We start from the raw sequence: 19,664 nt of genomic DNA, 5'->3' as shown, positions 1-19,664 counted from the left end.
ATTATAAGCTATTTTTTTTAAAGGCTATTTGTTATGTTATGCCAATGATTACATAGAAAAACTACTATACCCACAATGCCCTGTGCGCTCCTATTTCCCAACTGAGGTTGCGCTTGCAAGGAGATGCTCCGCTCAATTACAAGATGATGCAGGATTGATGGAGGAAGCGGGTGAATGCGGGAAGGTAGCGGAGAGAATGCACAGAGGAGTGATGCGGATTATGTTGGTCTATTTGACTGGGATTTTTGGTCGTGTGACAGAAGGATGATCGGACGGGTGACGGGACGGGCCTCTAGATTGTTGATGTTGGGACTACAGCCCTTTTTGGACAATCTCTAATTCAGGCGTTCTCTGTTTTCTCTGTTTCTTTTATTATCGGCCTATTTGCGCAGTTGTTGGTTTTATTATACTGAATTGGATTGTTTTGTCGACAACTATAGACTATTGGCACATGGATATTATCAAAGATTTTGTAAATTATTGTTATTTTTCTTATAAGGTGTGGACAAGGTATATGGTCGCGGTAGCAACGCGCTCGATACGACAGCATCTGTACACGGACAGATCTTCAAATCAAGGGAACTCCGCTGTATTTTAATAAAGATGTCAATATTATTGCATTATGGCTGCAACTATCAATTGTTTTGCAGCATCAGCGTTTGATCTTGGTGCTATAAACAACAATTCTGCAGCATTTCTAATGATGCCAAACCGAAAGGAGACGGTCGAGCGCGCAAATTAAGTGTCCTAAAATATAAAGCCTAAAATAACATTTCAAAATGGATGCACTTTGTCCTCGCTGGATGGTATTTTTATGGACGATTGTCGCCCTGTTTGTGGGTGTCAGCTTCGGCACCAACGAGGCTGAAGTTGAACCAAACACCTCTGGTCCACTGACTCTCCACTTCCCACTGCGGCAGGGCCCTCTCTCCGAAACCCAACCCCCGCACGTGGCCCCGCAACGCTCCTCGAGGGCTGCGCGGAGGCGCAGAGGGGTCAGGGACATCAATTTCGTGGACATGATCGACAACCTCCGTGGGAAATCTGGACAGGGCTACTACGTGGAGATGGCAGTGGGTTCACCGCCACAGAAGGTGACTGACTGACTCTCTCACTCTCTCTCTGTCTCTCTCTCTCTTATTGAGACGCCCATTCCATTGACCCTGTATGACGTTTTGCGCACCTGTGCCCTATATCCTCTGCATTGTGGCACGTCAAACCTACCCTATCAAACTTCTGATTAGTGCAATCAGGTGATGAGTAGTAGGGAAAAAACATGTACACCTGTTTGGGTCCCCAGGACCAGAATTAAGAAACACTGGCCTTCGTAAACCTTGGTAACCTGGCCTTTAAAATGACAGAGGGTGAAGAAGGAGAAGGACAATAATAAATGTGTGTGTCTGTGCCTGTGTTTGCATGTGAGAGAAGGAGAGAGAAAGAAGGAGAGAATGAAGCCTTTAATTCTGCAGAGAGTGAGAGAGGGAGGGGGGGATAATTCCCAGTGTGATGCAGTTAAGCAGCTGCAGGGTACAGACTGGCACACCACAGGGATTACTGTGTGACAGAGCCAATGTTATGCCCTGCCTAGGACACTCTCATTATGCCACTAGGAGGATAAACCATCACTGGCTTCCATCCACTCACTAACATTTAGAGACATTGATACAAATACAACCATAGAGATGAATCCAGTGTTAATACCTATTTATGCAACACACTAAAATACACTCAAAGGGGATACCATTACCATACTGCTTTGTTACAGTAATACAAACCAAACAAAGTGCCACAAAGGCCTACTGTATAGACTACTAAACTCAGCAAAAAAAGAAACATCCCCTTTTCAGGACCATGTCTTTCAAAGATAATTAGTAAAAATCCAAATAACTTCTTTATAAAGGGTTTAAACACTGTTTCCCATGCTTGTTCAATGAACCATGAACAATTCATGAACATGCCCCTGTGGAACGGTTGTCAAGACACTAACAGCTTATAGACGGTAGGCAATTAAGGTCACAGTTATGAAAACTTGGGACACTAAAGAGGCCTTTCTACTGACTCTGAAAAACACCAAAAGAAAGATGCCCAGGGTCCCTGCTCATCTGCATGAGGACTGCAATTGTGGCCAGGGCAATAAATTGCAATGTCCGAACTGTGAGATACCTAAGACAGAGCTACAGGGCGGACAGCTGATCGTCCTCGAAGTGGCAGACCACGTGTAACAACACCTGCACAGGGATCGGTACATCCGAACATCACACCTGCAGGGCAGGTACAGGATGGCAACAACAACTGCAAAAACTAGTTACACCAGGAACGCACAATCCCTCCATCAGTGCTCAGACTGTCCGCAATAGGCTGAGAGAGCCTGGACTCAGGGCTTTTAGGCCTGTTGTAAGGCAGGTCCTCACAAACCCACCGTCGCTGGACCAGACATGACTGTAAAAAGTGCTCTTCACTAACGTGAGTCGCGGTTTTGTCTCACCAGGGGTGATGGTTGTATTCGCATTTATCGTTGAAGGAATGAGCGTTACACCGAGGCCTGTACTCTGGAGCGGGATCGATTTGGAGGTGGAGGGTCCGTCATGGTCTGGGGCGGTGTGTTACAGCATCATCGGACTGAGCTTATTGTCATTGCAGGCAATCTCAACGCTGTGCATTACAGGGAAGACATCCTCCTCCCTCATGTGGTACCCTTCCTGCAGGCTCATCCTGACATGACCCTCCAGCATGACAATGCCACCAGTCATACTGCTCGTTCTGCGCATGATTTCCTGCAAGACAGGAATGTCAGTGTTCTGCCATGGCCAGCGAAGAGCCCAGATCTCAATCCCATTGAGCACGTCTGGGACCTGTTGGATCGGAGGGTGAGGGATAGTGCCATTCCCCCCAGAAATGTCTGGGAACTTGCAGGTGCCTTGGTGGAAGAGCGGAGTAACATATCACAATAAGAACGGGCAAATCTGGTGAAGTCCATGAGGAGAAGATGCACTGCAGTATTTAATGCAGCTGGTGACCACACCAGATACGGACTGTTACTTTTGATTTTGACCCCCCCTTTGTTCAGGGACACATTATTCAATTTCTGTTAGTCACATGTCTGTGGAACTTGTTCAGTTTATGTCTCAGTTGTTCAATCTAGTTATGTTCATACAAATATTTACACATGTTAAGTTTGCTGAAAAGAAATACAGTTGACGGTGAGAGGACGTTTCTTTTTTTGCTGAGTTTATAAGACTTAAATGTGTGACTGTTAAATCAACTTCAAGATGTAAACCAGGGGCTGTTTGTATCAATCATCACAGAGTAGAAGTGCTGATCTAGGATCAGGTCCCCCCTGTAATCTTATTCATGATCTAAAAGGCTCAACTGATCCTAAATCAGCACTCCTCTGAGATGCTTCATGCATACAGTCCCTAAAATAATAGATGAGGTTTGCAACAGGGATTCTAGGCTTCTGCCAGCTAGAGGAAGTTTAGAAGGGTCGTAGCAAGAGTGAAGTGTGTGTGTGTGTGTGTGTCAGGATGCAGCCGCGGGCCAGGCGTCTCGGGTGGTGTGTCTGAAGGGAAGCAGGATGCGGGCAGGACAAATCAATTGTGAGCCGTCAGCGTATTCCTCACCAAAATACACCCGCTACACTACAATCAGAGAGAGAAAGGGCCAGAGAGCGGGCCAAGAGGCTGACAGGGAGAGTTTATGCAGGTTAAAGTTAAATCACTCTTTACAGTACTACCTCATAATGCTAAGGTGATTATTTATTTATTTCAATATCATATAACATGCAAATGGGTCCACACAGACTGTTATGCACAATCTCCCTAGTAACCCTCTTTAATTTACATTTGATTGGGGTTTCCCCCACAATTCATTGCAATGTATGTGTGTTTGCATGGCTTAGTGTTTTTATGTGATATGTGTACATAGTAGAACATAATTTCAGCTGCTGTAAACCCAGGGAATGGATGGTAAAGGGACATACTCCTCTAAGCAATGTTTAGAAAACTGAAGCTCATTTGCTGTATTTCTACAAAATGTAAAAATTCTAAAATGCATTTGGAGCACAGCAAAAACAAGCTTACATGACTCCAGACATGATCAGTTTGTTGCTGTAGCTTCATTCACCTCGGTCAATAGGGGACTGAACATTCTAGAAACCAGTGGAGGCTGCTGAGGGGAGTACGGCTCATTTTAATGGCTGGAATGGAGCAAATGGAATGGCATCAAACACATGGAAACGTGTTGGATGTATTCGATGCCATTCCACCAATTCCGCTGAAGCCATTACCACGAGCCACCAGCCTCCTGTGCTACAAACACGTCATACAAGAATTAGCTGCTACTCACTAGCTCAGCACCGGGATTAAAACTCTAGTTTAGTTTCATATCAAGTCAAACAGCAGTTACCTAGCCAAAGCAATCTACTACATCCATCTGTACCTCTGCACTGTTTTGAGAAAAAGTGGCGCTGTTCCCTGCAGCTGCGTGATGCTCTCTCCATAAAGCCAGCCAGCCATCCATACAAACAGCCTTCCCTCCTGCTCCCAGGTGTCTGCATGGTCCTAAAGTCAGCCAGCCAGTTCCGGAAAAATGCATTTGCCTTCTAATCGGGATTTAAATGATTTTAGTAGCCTATTTTAAATTGTTTGTGTTGTAGGGTAGGGCGACTGCCATACCCAATTAACACTTCTGTGATAGAGGGTTAGAAGACGACATGGATATGTTATGGAACACCAGGGTGCATGTGATGAGTGTATCTCAAGTGACATGTTTCTGTTAGTTGGAGTGTGTGTGTGCATGTGGCATTTGTGTGGAGAGTGTGTGTGGGACCGGGTGAGAGACTAAGGCAGGCTGGGGGTTCTTCCATGCACACAGTCCTCCAGGCTCTTGGCTCTGCCACTGAGAAGAAGAACTTTCCTGGGCTATGTCCCAATTGGCACCCTATTCCCTACATAGTGCATTACTTGGACTCTGGTCAAAAGTAGTGCACTATATAGGGAATAGGGTGCCAGTTGAGGATGCATCCCTGGATATTTCTGGAGCAGATCTATTATTGATCAGGGTCCTGCTGGTCACCAGAGAGACAACATGGCTGCCAGTCTGATTGACTGACTGCGCAAAATGTGATACTCACACTGAAAGGAGAGGGAAGGTGGGAGACAGAGAGAGAGAGAGAAAGGGCAATCTGAGAACAGCCTAGGGGTTGGATGCAGAGGGAAAGGAAAAGAGAAGGACATTTGGAGCAAAAGAAACCAATACATAGCAACTGCCAGTTGCAAATGAGCTTCAACTGCCAGTACCACAATGCCAGGAGGTGAGGGAGAGAGAAAGTGACTCCAAATGGCTGAAATGAAGTGCTTTTAGCAGCAGCTGCAGGGAATCATTTTATGAATAGGCATGGTTGTCTCCAAGGTAACCGGGATAATGTCCTTATCATCAGTGTATTTCAATGTATTCTGTCCTTTAACACTGGAAGACTCGATAACGCACACACACACACACCTACCTACACCACATATAGCTACCACATAATATAGGCCTAGCATTGGAAAAATGCCCAGTGAATATGTAATGACAACTATGTTGTGTTTGTGTGTTTGGGAATCAGTTGAATATTCTGGTGGACACAGGCAGCAGTAACTTTGCAGTCGGGGCAGCTGCTCACCCTTTCCTCTGCAGATACTACCATCGCTCACTGTGAGTACCATGGGATCTTATTACAATACACTGAAAGTGCTCTTTCTTGAAAACTTTACTGCTGACATGCGCAATGCTTTGGGACCCTATCAACAGTGGCCGGATGGGCAAAATACTAAAACATGTTTTTTGAGTAAACTATCCCTTTAAATATAATATTAAATATGAATCCCATTGACGAGTGAATCTCAGTGGGATCTCTCCCTTTTAGATGACTCTGCACATACTTCCCTTGGTGGGCTTATACAGTAAGCCCCTTTTCTCCGCTGCTGTTCATAGGTCCAACTCCTACCGCGACCTTGGGCGCAGTGTCTACGTACCCTACACCCAGGGCCGCTGGGAGGGTGAGCTGGGCACTGACCTGGTGTCTGTGCCACACGGCCCCAACGCCTCGCTCCGTGCCAACATCGCTGCCATTACCCAGTCGGACCGCTTCTTCATCAACGGATCCAACTGGGAGGGCATTCTGGGCCTGGCCTACGCCGAGATCGCCCGGGTGAGAGGAGGGGAGAGAGAAGGAGGGAATGGGAAATGGTCTGGGTAGAAAACACATGGGTGAGAGGAGGGGAGAGAGAAGGAGGGAATGGGAAATGGTCTGGGTAGAAAACACATGGGTGAGAGGAGGGGAGAGAGAAGGAGGGAATGGGAAATGGTCTGGGTAGAAAACACATGGGTGAGAGGAGGGGAGAGAGAAGGAGGGAATGGGAAATGGTCTGGGTAGAAAACACATGGGTGAGAGGAGGGGAGAGAGAAGGAGGGAATGGGGAATGGTCTGGGTAGAAAACACATGGGTGAGAGGGGGAGAGAGAAGGAGGGAATGGGAAATGGTCTGGGTAGAAAACACATGGGTGAGAGGGGGGGAGAGAAGGAGGGAATGGGAAATGGTCTGGGTAGAAAACACATGGGTGAGAGGGGGAGAGAGAAGGAGGGAATGGGAAATGGTCTGGGTAGAAAACACATGGGTGAGAGGGGGAGAGAGAAGGAGGGAATGGGAAATGGTCTGGGTAGAAAACACATGGGTGAGAGGGGGGAAGAGGGAGAGTGAGAATGATCAGCTAGAGGGTCACTGGTGAGGGTAGAGAGACAGCACTGTTCAGTAATGTGAAAAATGCACAGTGATGGATTTGTGGAGATACAATATCAGTTTAGGCTTGTTGTCAACAAGATGGCTAAAATGACCACAGGATTGTTTTAGATGTTTTCCCCCTCACTTTAATGTAGTTATCATTTTCCCATCTTTAAATCCTTTAACCCCCCCCTTTCTGTTTAGCCTGATGAGATGCTGGAGCCTTTCTTTGACTCGCTGGTGCGGCAGACCCCCGTGCCTAACCTGTTCTCCCTGCAGATGTGTGGTGCAGGGTTCACCCAGAACTACAGCCTGGGCAGTGCTACCGTGGGTGGCAGCATGGTGAGATGAGAGAGATAGAGAAAGAGAAATAGACATACAGTAGATAGGAAAAGACACAGACACATTTTCTGTTTTAGGGAAATACACAGAAGCGGTGTATTGTGTTAGTGTAACCAAGAGAGTTATAAACTCAGCAAAAAAAAGAAACGTCCCTTTTTCAGGACCCTGTCTTTCAAAGATAATTCATAAAAATCCAAATAACTTCACAGATCTTCATTGTAAAGGGTTTAAACACTGTTTCCCATGCTTGTTCAATGAACCATAAACAATTAATGAACATACACCTTTAGAACGGTCGTTAAGACACTAACAGCTTACAGACGGTAGGCAACTATGGTCACAGTAATGAAAACTTAGAACACTAAAGAGGCCTTTCTACTGACTCTGAAAAACACCAAAATAAAGATGCCCAGGGTCCCTGCTCATCTGTATGAACGTGCCTTAGGCATGCTGCAAGGAGGCATGAGGACTGCAGATGTGGCCAGGGCAATAAATAGCAATGTCCATACTGTGAGACGCCTAAGACAGCGCTACAGGGAGACAGGATGGACAGCTGATCGTCCTCGCAGTGGCAGACCACGTGTAACATCACCTGCACAGGATTGGTACATCCGAACATTACACCTGTGGGACAGGTACAGGATGGCAACAACAACTGCCCGAGTTACACCAGGAACGCACAATCCCTCCATCAGTTCTCAGACTGTCTGCAATAGGCTGAGAGAGGCTGGACTGAGGGCTTGCAGGCCTGTTGTAAGGCAGGTCCTCACCAGACATCACCGGCAACAACGTCACCTATGGACACAAACCCACTGTTGCTGGACCAGGACTGTAAAAAGTGCTCTTCACTGACGAGTCGCAGTTTTGTCTCACCAGGGGTGATGGTCGGATTCATGTTTGTCATTGAAGGAATGAGCGTTACACCGAGGCTTGTACTCTGGAGCGGGATCGATTTGGAGATGGAGGGTCCGTCATGGTCTGGGGCGGTGTGTCACAGCATCATCGGACTGAGCTTGTTGTCATTGCAGGCAATCTCAAAGCTGTGCGTTACAAGGAAGACATCCTCCTTCCTCATGTGGTACCCTTCCTGCAGGCTCATCCTGACCTGACCCTCCAACATAACAATGCCACCAGCCATACTGCTTGTTCTGTGTGTGATTTCCTGCAAGACATGAATGTCAGTGTTCTGCCATGGCCAGTGAAGAGCCTGGATCTCAATCCCATTGAGCACACCTGGGACCTGTTGGATCGGAGGGTGAGGGATAGGCATTCCCCCCAGAAATGCCCGGGAACTTGCAGGTGCCTTGGGGGAAGAGCGGAGTAACATCTCACAGTAAGAACGGGCAAATCTGGTGCAGTCCATGAGGAGGAGATGCACTGCAGTGCTTAATGCAGCTGGTGGCCACACTAGATACTGACTGTAACTTTTGATTTTGACCCCCCTTTGTTCAGGGACACATTATTCCATTTCTGTTAGTCACATGTCTGTGGAACTTGTTCAGTTTATGCCTCAGTTGTTGAATCTTATGTTCATACAAATATTTACACATGTTAAGTTTTCTGAAAATAAACGCAGTTGACAGTGAGAGGACGTTTCTTTTTTTTGCTGAGTTTATATAGAGATGGTATGTGCCAGGTAGGTACTGTATGTCGGTATTGTTTAGTTATAATCTGTATTGCAAAGGCAATATGAGATAGGAAGTGTGTTGAGAGTTTGGACCCATCCTATGATACTGTCTGATTTCCGTTTCCTCAGATCATCGGTGGAGTGGATTCTTCTCTCTATGTTGGGGACCTGTGGTACACCCCGATCCGCCGGGAGTGGTATTATGAGGTCATCATTGTGCGCATTGAGGTCAATGGTCAGGATCTCAATATGGACTGCAAGGAGGTACTGGAGCTAACTGATAACATTTTTTGCTGATAACATTTAGTTTTTCTGATGATCCTTCAATCAACATTTTCCTCTCTATTCCATAAAATTGTTCTCTTTAATATAATAATATAATATATGCCATTAGGCAGATGCTTTTATCCAAAACGACGTATAGTCATGTGTGCGTACATTTGAAGTATGAGTGGTTCCTTCTCTTTTTCTCTTTAGTTTGCTCCTGTATTCTCTTTAGTTAACCCTGAATATCTGTCTGTTTACCTTTTATCACTAATACTGGTGCGGTAAGTGACAGTGAATAAAGAATGACAATTTGTTTCCTCTCTTGGCTTGTGGTTCTATCAGTACAACTATGATAAGAGCATTGTGGACAGTGGCACCACTAACCTCCGGCTCCCTCGTAAAGTGTTCCAGGCAGCCGTGAAGGCCATCGAGGCAGCCTCGTCTGTGAGTTCCTCCTCATACCTTTTCTTCTCTCTCACACACTCCCCCTCTCTGTTGTTTTGTTCTTTCTCATCTTTCTAGCTGCCAGTTTCAGCTAGTGTCATGTGATATCCCCTTTCTCAGGTCTAATGTCTGTAATACTTTCATGGCTATCAACTTTCTCTAGTTTCTAGTTTCTGCAGTTGCTAAATATTCTTTCTATCCCTCTCTCCCACACACACACACACACAAACATACACAAACCCCATGTCTCCCTATCAGACAGAGCAGTTTCCCTCTGGGTTCTGGTTGGGGGAGCAGCTGGTGTGCTGGCAGGCTGGCACCACCCCATGGCACATCTTCCCTGTCATCTCGCTCTACCTAATGAGTGAGAACCGCAACCAGTCCTTCCGCATCTCCATTCTCCCACAGGTAACAGTGTCTGTCTGTGTACTTACCTTCAATTCATCAATTCAATGAGCTAGTGATGATCCTCTCTTAAACTCCTTTCACTGTTCATTCAATTTAGATGTGTTGAGAACGTCAGAGAGTATTTGATGTATGTTATTCCTATGAGAGACTGGACCTTGGAGATAGTGGTGATTAGTGGAATCCCTGTTTCAATGGAAATGAGATAGAAGTGGAGAGCAGCTTGTATATTGGGACAGTAGAGGCAGCCAGCTCTGGCTTTGAACCTTCGACTAGCAACAGTTGACATTGATAATATGCTTGTATAAAAATGTGAAAGAAGTGAGTAAATTCCTCACTCATGCGTGGACTGGTTAATTCATGCTTACACCAAACCCAGACTGCATAGACAAGCACAAAACAGTGCAGTGAGCTTATTAGCCTATTGCTGTATTTCTCCTGGTTTATACTTAACGTACATTGTTGTTGTTCTCTACTGACTGTCCACTGTTTCTTTGTGCCCCCTGCAGCAGTACCTGCGGCCCGTGGAGGACGTAGCCTCGGCCCAGGAGGACTGCTATAAGTTTGCCGTGTCCCAGTCCAGCACGGGCACCGTCATGGGCGCCGTCATCATGGAGGGCTTCTATGTGGTGTTCGACCGCCAGAGGAAACGCATCGGATTTGCCGTCAGTACCTGCCATGGTGAGGGGGGATGGAGGAAGTATGAGAAGGAGGGAGAGAGGGAGATGGTATATATATATATATATATATATATATATATATTCACACACACACTACCATTCAAATGTTTGGGGTCACTTAAAAATGTCCTTGTTTTTGTCCATTAAAATAACATCAAATTAAACTGAAATACAGTCTAGACATTGTTAATGTTGTAAATGACTATTGTAGCTGGAACTGACAGATTCTTTATGGAATATCCACATAGGCGTACAGAGGCCCATTATCAGCAACAATCAAGAAACGGAAGCTCTTGTACAACGCTGTGTGCTACTCCCTTCACATAACAGCACAAACTGGCTCTAACCAAATAGAAAGAGGAGTGTGAGACCCCGGTTCACAACTGAGGAAGAGGACAAGTACATTAGAGTGTCTAGTTTGAGAAACAGACGCCTCACAAGTCCACAACCGGCAGCTTGATTAAATAGTACCCACAAAACACCAGTCTCAACATCAACAGTGAAGAGATGACTCCGAGATGTTGGCATGCAACAATTTATAATAAATAAATATAAATGCAACATGCAACAATTTCAATGATTATAGCTCCTAGTTGCCAGGGATTTTAATGTAGGGAAACTTAAATCCATTTTACCTAATTTCTACCAGCATGTTACTTGTGCAACCAGAGGAAATAAACTCTAGACCACCTTTACTCCACACACAGAGACGCATACAAATCTCTCCCTCGCTCTCCATTTGGCAAATCTGACCATAATTCTATCCTCCTGATTCCTGCTTACAGGCAAAAACTAAAGCAGGAAGTAGCACTGACTCGCTTAATATGGAAGTGGTCAGATGACGCAGATGCTAAGCTACTGGACTGTTTTGCTAGCAGACTGGAATATGTTACGGGAAATATCCGATGGCATTGAGGAGTACACCACATCAGTCAACGGCTTCATCAATAAGTGCATCGATGACATCGCAACACAGTGACCATACGTACATATACCCCAATCAGAAGTCATGGATTTATGGCAACATCCGCACTGAGCTTAAGGGTAGAGCTGCCGCTTTCAAGGAGTGCGACTCTAACCCGGATGCTTATAAGACATAACGCTATGCCCTATGACAAACCATCAAATCAAATCAAAGTTTATTTGTCACTTGCGCCGAATACAACAGGTGTAGACCTTACAGTGAAATGCTTACTTACAGGCTTTAACCAATAGTGCAAAAAAGGTATTAGGTGAACAATAGGTGAGTAAAGAAATAAAACGAACAGTAAAAAGACAGGCTATATACAGTAGCGAGGCTACATACAGACACCGGTTAGTCAGGCTGATTGAGGTAGTTTGTACATGTAGATATGGTTAAAGTGACTATGCATATATGATGAACAGAGAGTAGCAGCAGCGTGAAAAGAGGGGTTGGGGGGTGGCACACAATGCAAATAGTCTGGGTAGCCATTTGATTACCTGTTAAGGAGTCTTATGGCTTGGGGGTAAAAACTGTTGAGAAGCCTTTTTGTCCTAGACTTGGCACTCCGGTACCGCTTGCCATGCGGTAGTAGAGAGAACAGTCTATGACTGGGGTGGCTGGGGTCTTTGACAATTTTTAGGGCCTTCCTCTGACATCGCCTGGTGTAGAGGTCCTGGATTGCAGGCAGCTTAGCCCCAGTGATGTACTGGGCCGTACGCACTTCCCTCTGTAGTGCCTTGCGGTCAGAGGCCGAGAAATTGCCGTACCAGGCAGTGATGCAACCGGTCAGGATGCTCTTGATGTTGCAGCTGTAGAACCTTTTGAGGATCTCAGGACCCATGCCACATCTTTTTAGTTTCCCGGGGGGGAATAGGCTTTGTCGTGCCCTCTTCACGACTGTCTTGGTGTGTTTGGACCATTCTAGTTTGTTGTTGATGTGGACACCAAGGAACTTGAAGCTCTCAACCTGCTTCACGACAGCCCCGTCAATGAGAATGGGGGCGTGCTCGGTCCTTCTTTTCCTGTAGTCCACAATCATCTCCTTAGTCTTGGTTACGTTGAGGGATAGGTTGTTATTCTGGCACCACCCGGCTAGGTAGCTGACCTCCTCCCTATAGGCTGTCTCGTTGTTGTCGGTGATCAGGCCTACCTACCACTGTTGTGTCGTCTGCAAACTTAATGATGGTGTTGGAGTTGTGCCTGGCCATGCAGTCGTGGGTGAACAGGGAGTACAGGAGGGGACTGAGCACGCACCCCTGCGGAGCTCCTGTGTTGAGGATCAGCGTGGCAGATGTGTTGCTACATACCCTTACCACATGGGGGTGGCTTGTCAAGTGCAGGATCCAGTTGCAGAGGAAGGTGTTTAGTCCCAGGATCCTAAGCTTAGTGATGAGCTTAAGGGTAGTATGGTGTTTAAATCTGAGCTGTAGTCAACGAATAGCATTCTCACATAGGTGTTCCATATGGGAAAGGGCAGTGTGGAGTGCAATAGAGAGTGCAATCAGAATGAGTTTTTCTCCACAAAAGGGCTTTATTACAGACAGAAATACTATTCAGTTTCATCAGCTGTCCAGGTGGCTGGTCTTTGACGATCCCGCAGCTGAAGAAGCCGGAGGTGGAGGTCCTGGGCGGTCCTAGTTACACATGGTCTGCGGTTGTGAGCAGTGGTGTAAAGTACTTAAATAAATATACTTTTAAGTACTACTTAAGTTGTTTTTTTGGGGTATCTGTACTTTACTTTACTATTTATATTTTTTACAACTTTTACCTTTACTCTACTATATTCCTAAAGACACCAAAAAGTACTCGTTACATTTAGAATGTTTAGCAGGACAGGAATATGGTCTAATTCACGCACTTATCAAGAGAACATCCCTGGTCATCCCTTCTGCCTCTGATCTGACTCACTAAACATAAATGCTTTGTTTGTAAATTACGTCTGTGCCCCTGGCTATCCGTAAATTTAAAAAAAGAATAATAAATTGTGTCATCAGGTTTGCTGAATATAAGACATTTTAAATTATTTATACTTTTACTTTTGAGACTTAAGTACATGTAAAACCAAATGCTTTTAGGCTGCTACTCAAGTATTATTTTACTGGGTGACTTTCATTTTTACTTGAGTAATTTTCTTTTAAGGTATATTTACTTTTACTTATTAAGTATGAAAATTGGGTACTTTTCCACCGCTGGTTGTGAGGCCAGTTAAACGTACTGCCAAATTCTCTAAAATGACATTGGAGGCGGCTTATGGTAGAGAAATGAACATTAAATGATCTAGCAACATCTCTGGTGGACATTCCTGCAGTCAGCATGCCAATTACATACTCCCTCAAAACTTGAGACATCTATGTCATTGTGTTTTGTGACAAAACTGCACATTTTAGAGTGGCCTTTTATTGTCCCCAGCACAGGTGCACCTGTCAGGTGGATGGACTATCTTGGAAAAGGATAAATTCTCACTAACAGGGGTGTAAACAAATTTGTGCACAAAATTGGAGAGAAATAAACTTTTTGTGCGTATGGAAAATTCCTGGGACCATGAAACATGGGTCCAACACTTTACATGTTGCGTTTATATTTTTGTTCAGTGTATATACACTGAGTGTACAAAACATTATGAACACCTGCTCTTTCTATGACATAGACTGACCAGGTGAATCCAGATGAAAGCTATGATCCCTTATTGATGTCACTTTTTAAATCCACTTCGATCAGTGTAGATGAAGTGGAGGAGACAGATTAAAGATGGATTTATGTGTGTGTGTGCCTGTATGTATGTTCCTGATCTATGTGTATTTCTATGCCACAGTGCACGATGAGTTCCGGACGGCCTCCGTCGAGGGGCCTTTCCACGGCGTGGATCTGGAGGACTGCGGCTACAACATCCCGCAGACGGACGAGTCCACCCTGATGACAATTGCCTACATCATGGCAGGCATCTGTGCCCTCTTCATGCTGCCACTGTGCCTCATGCTGTGCCAGTGGCGCTTCTCCCGCTGTCTCCGCCCATCTGGAGCTGGGGACTTCGCTGATAATATCTCACTCCTCAAATGATAGAAAGGCATGGAAATACAGTACACAGGAGAGGCAAGCCTACCAGGAATGGCTATGGAGGCTTTTCTAATGGTTATTGAGGACGCATCAGCCTCATTGAGTAATGCAGAAACAGATTATCATGTAGGATGGTGTTAGTTGTGGCTTGGGAGGGTAGCACAATGACCAAACAAGCCCATGGCCACTTACTTTGGATTCATCAAAGGTGGATATACCAGCAAGCTGGGTTAAATTGCTTCCTGGACTCAGTGGACAACTTTATTGATAGAAGGGCATGATATAAATATGCAGTATTTATAGATGTGTGTGAGTGTTCGTGATTGTATATGTATGTATGTATGAACAGCACCAGTCAAAAGTTTGGACACACCTACACATTCAAGGGTTTTTCTTTATTTGTACTATTTTCTACATTGTAGAATAATAGTGAAGACATCAAAACAATTAAATAACACATGGAATCATGTAGTAACCAAAAAAGTGTTAAACAAATCAAAATATATTTTAAATTCTTCAAAGTAGCCAACCTTTGCCTTCATGAAAGCTTTGCACTCTTGGCATTCTCTCAACCAGTTTCATCTGGAACGATTTTCCAACAGTCTTGAAGGAGTTCCCACATTTGCTGAGCACTTGTTGGCTGCTTTTCCTTTACTCTGCAGTCCAACTCTTCCCAAACCATCTCAATTGGGATGAGGTCAGATGATTGTGGAGGCCAACTCATCTGATGCAGCACTCCATCGCTCTCCTTCTTGGTCAAATAGCCCTTACACAGCCTGGAGGTGTCTTGGGTCATTGTCCTGTTGAAAAACAAATGATAGTCCCACTAAGCGCAAACCAGATGGGATGGCATATCGCTGCAGAATGTTGTGGTAGCCATGCTGGTTAAGTGTGACTTGAATTCTAAATAAATCTCAGACAGTGTCACCAGCAAAGCACCCCCACACCATCAGACCTTCTCAATGCTTCACGGTGTGAACCACACATAAAGAGATCATCCGTTCACCTACTCTGTCTCACAAAGACACGCCTGCTGGAACCAAAAATCTCAAATTTGCACTCATCAGACCAAAGGACAGATTTCCACCGGTCTACTGTCCATTGCTCGTGTTTCTTGGCCCAAGCAAGTCTCTTCTTCTTATTGATGTCCTTTAGTAGTGGTTTCTTTGCAGCAATTAGATCATGAAGGCCTGATTCACGCAGTCTCTTCTGAACAGTTGACGTTGAGATGTGTCTGTTACTTGAACTCTGTGAAGCATTTATTTGGGCTGCAATTTCTGAGGCTAGTAACTCTAATGAACTTATCCTTTGCAGCAGAAGTAACTCTGGGTCTTCCTTTCCTGTGGTGGCCCTCATGAGAGCCAGTTTCATCATAGCGTTTGATGGTTTTTGCGACTGCACTTGAAGAAACTTTAAAAATTCTTGAAATTTTCCGGATTGACTGACCATCATGTCTTAAAGTAACGATGGACTGTCATTTCTCTTTGCTTATTTGAGCTGTTCTTGTCATTATATGGACTTGGTCTTTTACCAAATAGGGCTATCTTCTGTATACCACCCCTACATGGTTACAACACAACTGATTGGCTCAAACGCATTAAGGAATTAAATTCCACAAACTTTTAACAAGGCACACCTGTTAATTGAAATGCATTCCAGGTGACTACCTGAGCATGCCAAGAGTGTGCAAAGCTGTCAAGGCAATGGGTGGCTACTTTAAGAGTCTCAAATATAAAATAGATTTTGATTTAACACTTTTTTGTTACTACATGATTCCATGTGTTATTTCATAGTTTTGATGTCTTCACTAATTGTACAATGTAGAAAATAGTAAAAATTCTGAAAAACCCTTGAATCAGGTGTGTCCAAACTTGGCGGGTACTGTGTGTTTATTGATCACATATACACGAGGTGATCTAGAATTTAAGGATGGACCCGAATGAATATATTTGATTTTACATCAACAGTACCAGCTAAGCAACGCTAATCATAAGTGCTAATTGGGTGAACTTTTCAAGAGTAAAATTAGCACTCAAATATCAGATGCAGTGAAATTTATGGTGAAGCCATGTTACTTGGTGTACATTAAAAAGCTTAGATTATGTATTTAATACAGTTAATATCAGATATGACACTTTTATAAGTTGGTACCTCACTGCTTGTGAATGTACTAATTCACACAGAAAGAGACGCACAGACACACACAATCATTCTCCCACACAAACAGAGGTCTTCAAAACCTCCAAACAGCTTGATCTCAGCCAGCCCTTTAACAGCTCACATACAAAAACTCACCGGCACAGCCCCGGACAGTAACACACGTTCATGTGCTCCAGTCTACTGCACTATCCCCATGGTGTGCTTGAATATAAATCGTTGTGTGGTGATTTTATGTAAATGAAACACAATTTCGCAATTACACACAGATTCTTCTTTCATAGACCTGCTGTAAATAAATAAACGCACCTGACACAGCACTACCAATAAATAAAGTAACAAATATAATTTAATCTGTGTCATGACATGAATTCCCCTTCCTTAATGAGTGGGATACAGACATCTAGACCTATAATGTCACTATCAGCTTCTTACAGGGCAGGCGGCGTGGGAGGTTCCTGGTAGAAAGCCAGACACGATCCCCAGGGTGGTACACAGGAGTGGCGGTCTGGTACACAGGAGTGGCGGTCTCACTGCAGTGGCGGTCTGCCTATCCATTTGACGCGCTGGAGTCTCACGTGAGCGTCGCTCCACATACTGCGAGCCTGAACCACTCATCAACCGTAGGAGTGTCGGTCTGACCTGGGGTCCATGGAGCCAGGGCCAGCTGAAAACCCAGAACACACACTGGGAAATACCTGGATGTCCAACGACAGCTGTGTGTGCCCAGGTCAGCAGCCAATCCCTTATCCCTGTGGGAACATAGATGAGCTCGGGAGGACAGTTAGTGGGTGAGGGCTCCCTCTCCAGAGCCTGGCAAATGTCCATATCTACGTCCCAGACCACAGGGGATACGACTCGGGAGGATGGGATTATAGGCTGGTGAGGATGAGGAATGGTTCCTTGGCGCCCTCCAGCCAGTGTCTCCACTTCTCTAATGCCAACTTCACCGCCAGAAGCTCTCGATCACCAACATCCTAATTCCTCTCTGCAGGGGACAGTTTCTTAGAGTAATATGCACATGGATACAATTTATGTGGATTACCCTGTCGTTGAGAGAACTGCCCCCACGCTCACCTCTGAAGCGTCCACCTCCACCACTAAGGAGATAGTGGGATCTGGGTGTTTGCGCAATGGGGCGGATGTGAAACGTATCTTGAGTAGATGGAAGGGGACCACCCTTGAGGTGAGAGGGGCGGCGACGGAGCTGAAGTTCCTGATGAAACAGCGGTAGAAGTTGGCAAACCCCAAAAAACGTTGTAACCCCTTTATGGTGGTTGGGACTGTCAGTGATCTGACCACATCTGCCTTCATGTCGTCCATCCTCAATCCCCGCAGTCTGATTTGGTAGCCTAAGGAGACTGCCTTCTGATGAAATTGGCACTTCTCAGTCTTGACGAACAGTTGGTTAGCCAGGAGGCGTTCCAGGACTGCTCGGACGTGAGTGATGTGATCCTCCAGGGTAGCCGAGTAGACCAGAAAGTAATCGATATACATGACCACCTGGCGTCCGAGCAGGTCCCTGAACACCTTGTTAACGAATGCCTAGAACACTGACGGAACATTGCTAAACCAAATGGCAACACCAAGTACTCGTAGTGACCAGACATCATGCTGAACGCAGTCTTCCATTCATCCCCCTCCTGGATGCAGATGAGATTGTATGCATTCCGTAGGTCCAGTTTGGTAAAGAACCGGGCCCCACGGTGCTGTTCTATAGCTCCCGGCACCAACGGGAGAGGGTAATGGTACTTTGTGGTAATTTCATTGAGTCCTCTAATCCTGCTTGGCCACGACGCAGGAGAAGTGGACATGCTCCATGGCCTGGGTCTCAGCCACCGACAGACGGTAGATGAGTCTGTGCGGAGGCACAGCCCCTGCCAGCAGGTCAATGGCACAGTCCAAGGGGCGATGAGGAGGAAGACAAGTGGTGCGGGTCTTGGAGAATACCTCCCGCAAGACCTGGTAAACCTCCGGGGATGTTGGGCTGAAGGGCAACCATAGGACCCTCAACCAACGTGGAACCACAGGGGATGGGGAAGCGAAGCAGGTCCTCCAGCATTCAGGTGACCAGTCTGTGATTCTCATCCTCGACCATGAGATAGTGGGGCTATGGCGTTGGAGCCAAGCCAGGCCAAGGATGATCTTATGAACTGGTGATGTTCTCCTGATGAATGGACTCCACGGTGAGGGTGAGTGGTTGGGTGATGGTTCAGGGCCCTAATGGCCGACTATTGAAGGCTTGAACTAGGAAAGGATCGCGGGTATGATATGTTAAGAGAGGCGGCAAGGGTCTGGTCAATAAAGTTCCCCGCGGCACCAGAATCCACTAACGCTGTAGACACAGTACGTGAGGAGCAGTCAACTAGTGTGATGATGCCAAAAAGAGCATAGCAGAAAGTGATGATTGAATACTCACTCCTGCCCCAGGAGGTGGAAGATCACTGACTGTCCCTCTGCTCGTAGATCCCGAATTGGGAAGTGCCGGACAATGCTGGAGCCCTACTTGACCACAAAACAGACAGAGCCCCAGCTGTGTTGCTCCACCGCAGGGAGGTGTGTGACCCCTTACCTCCACAGGTTCAGGCTCTGATCGAGTGTTCACTGAGGGAGGGAGAGAAGCGATGAGAGTACCGAAGCTCCTGAATTAGGTTATCCAGACAGCCGGCCATCGCAATGAGTGCGTCCAAGGAGAGGATGTTGTCGCGACAGGCCAGTTCCGTCTGGACCTCCTCACACAGACCCCTTCTGAATAGCGTATGAAGCGCCGGCTTATTCCATCCACTGGATGCGGCTACTGTCTAGAAGGTGAGCGTGTACTCAGCAGCCGTCTGGTCCCCCAGCCGTAATTGAAGTAAGCGCTCACCCCCTTCTCTGCCCTCCGGAGAGAGCCATGAACCCCTCATTTGAATCTAGCTCCTCTCCCCCAAACGGTCGTTTCCCATTCAAACACCCACATAGTCA

At 45.9% G+C, this 19,664-nt stretch overlaps 1 protein-coding gene across 1 annotated transcript; it reads left to right on the top strand.

The window, feature by feature from the left end:
- Nucleotides 1–119: 119 nt before the first annotated feature.
- LOC115136967 (beta-secretase 1-like) lies at nucleotides 120–17,053 on the top strand. Its single transcript, XM_029672909.2, has 9 exons — nucleotides 120–1,094; nucleotides 5,606–5,694; nucleotides 5,974–6,190; nucleotides 6,965–7,102; nucleotides 8,859–8,993; nucleotides 9,339–9,440; nucleotides 9,699–9,848; nucleotides 10,355–10,526; nucleotides 14,302–17,053. Exons 1-9 carry the CDS (start codon nucleotides 780–782, stop codon nucleotides 14,544–14,546), a joined length of 1,563 nt encoding a protein of 520 aa, XP_029528769.1. The 5' UTR covers nucleotides 120–779; the 3' UTR covers nucleotides 14,547–17,053.
- Nucleotides 17,054–19,664: the final 2,611 nt, after the last annotated feature.

This window comes from Oncorhynchus nerka, linkage group LG11, assembly GCF_034236695.1.
Source record: "Oncorhynchus nerka isolate Pitt River linkage group LG11, Oner_Uvic_2.0, whole genome shotgun sequence".
NCBI lineage: Eukaryota > Metazoa > Chordata > Actinopteri > Salmoniformes > Salmonidae > Oncorhynchus > Oncorhynchus nerka.
The sequence above is the reverse complement of the archived record's forward strand: the minus strand, read 5'-3'. Positions and strand labels throughout refer to the sequence as shown.

Coding starts and splice junctions, on each gene's coding strand:
- LOC115136967 (XM_029672909.2), top strand. CDS start 780: ATGGATGCACTTTGTCCTCGCTGGATGGTATTTTTATGGACGATTGTC. Junction 8,994..9,338: donor TCAATATGGACTGCAAGGAG/GTACTGGAGCTA, acceptor TGGTTCTATCAG/TACAACTATGATAAGAGCAT. Junction 10,527..14,301: donor TGCCGTCAGTACCTGCCATG/GTGAGGGGGGAT, acceptor TCTATGCCACAG/TGCACGATGAGTTCCGGACG.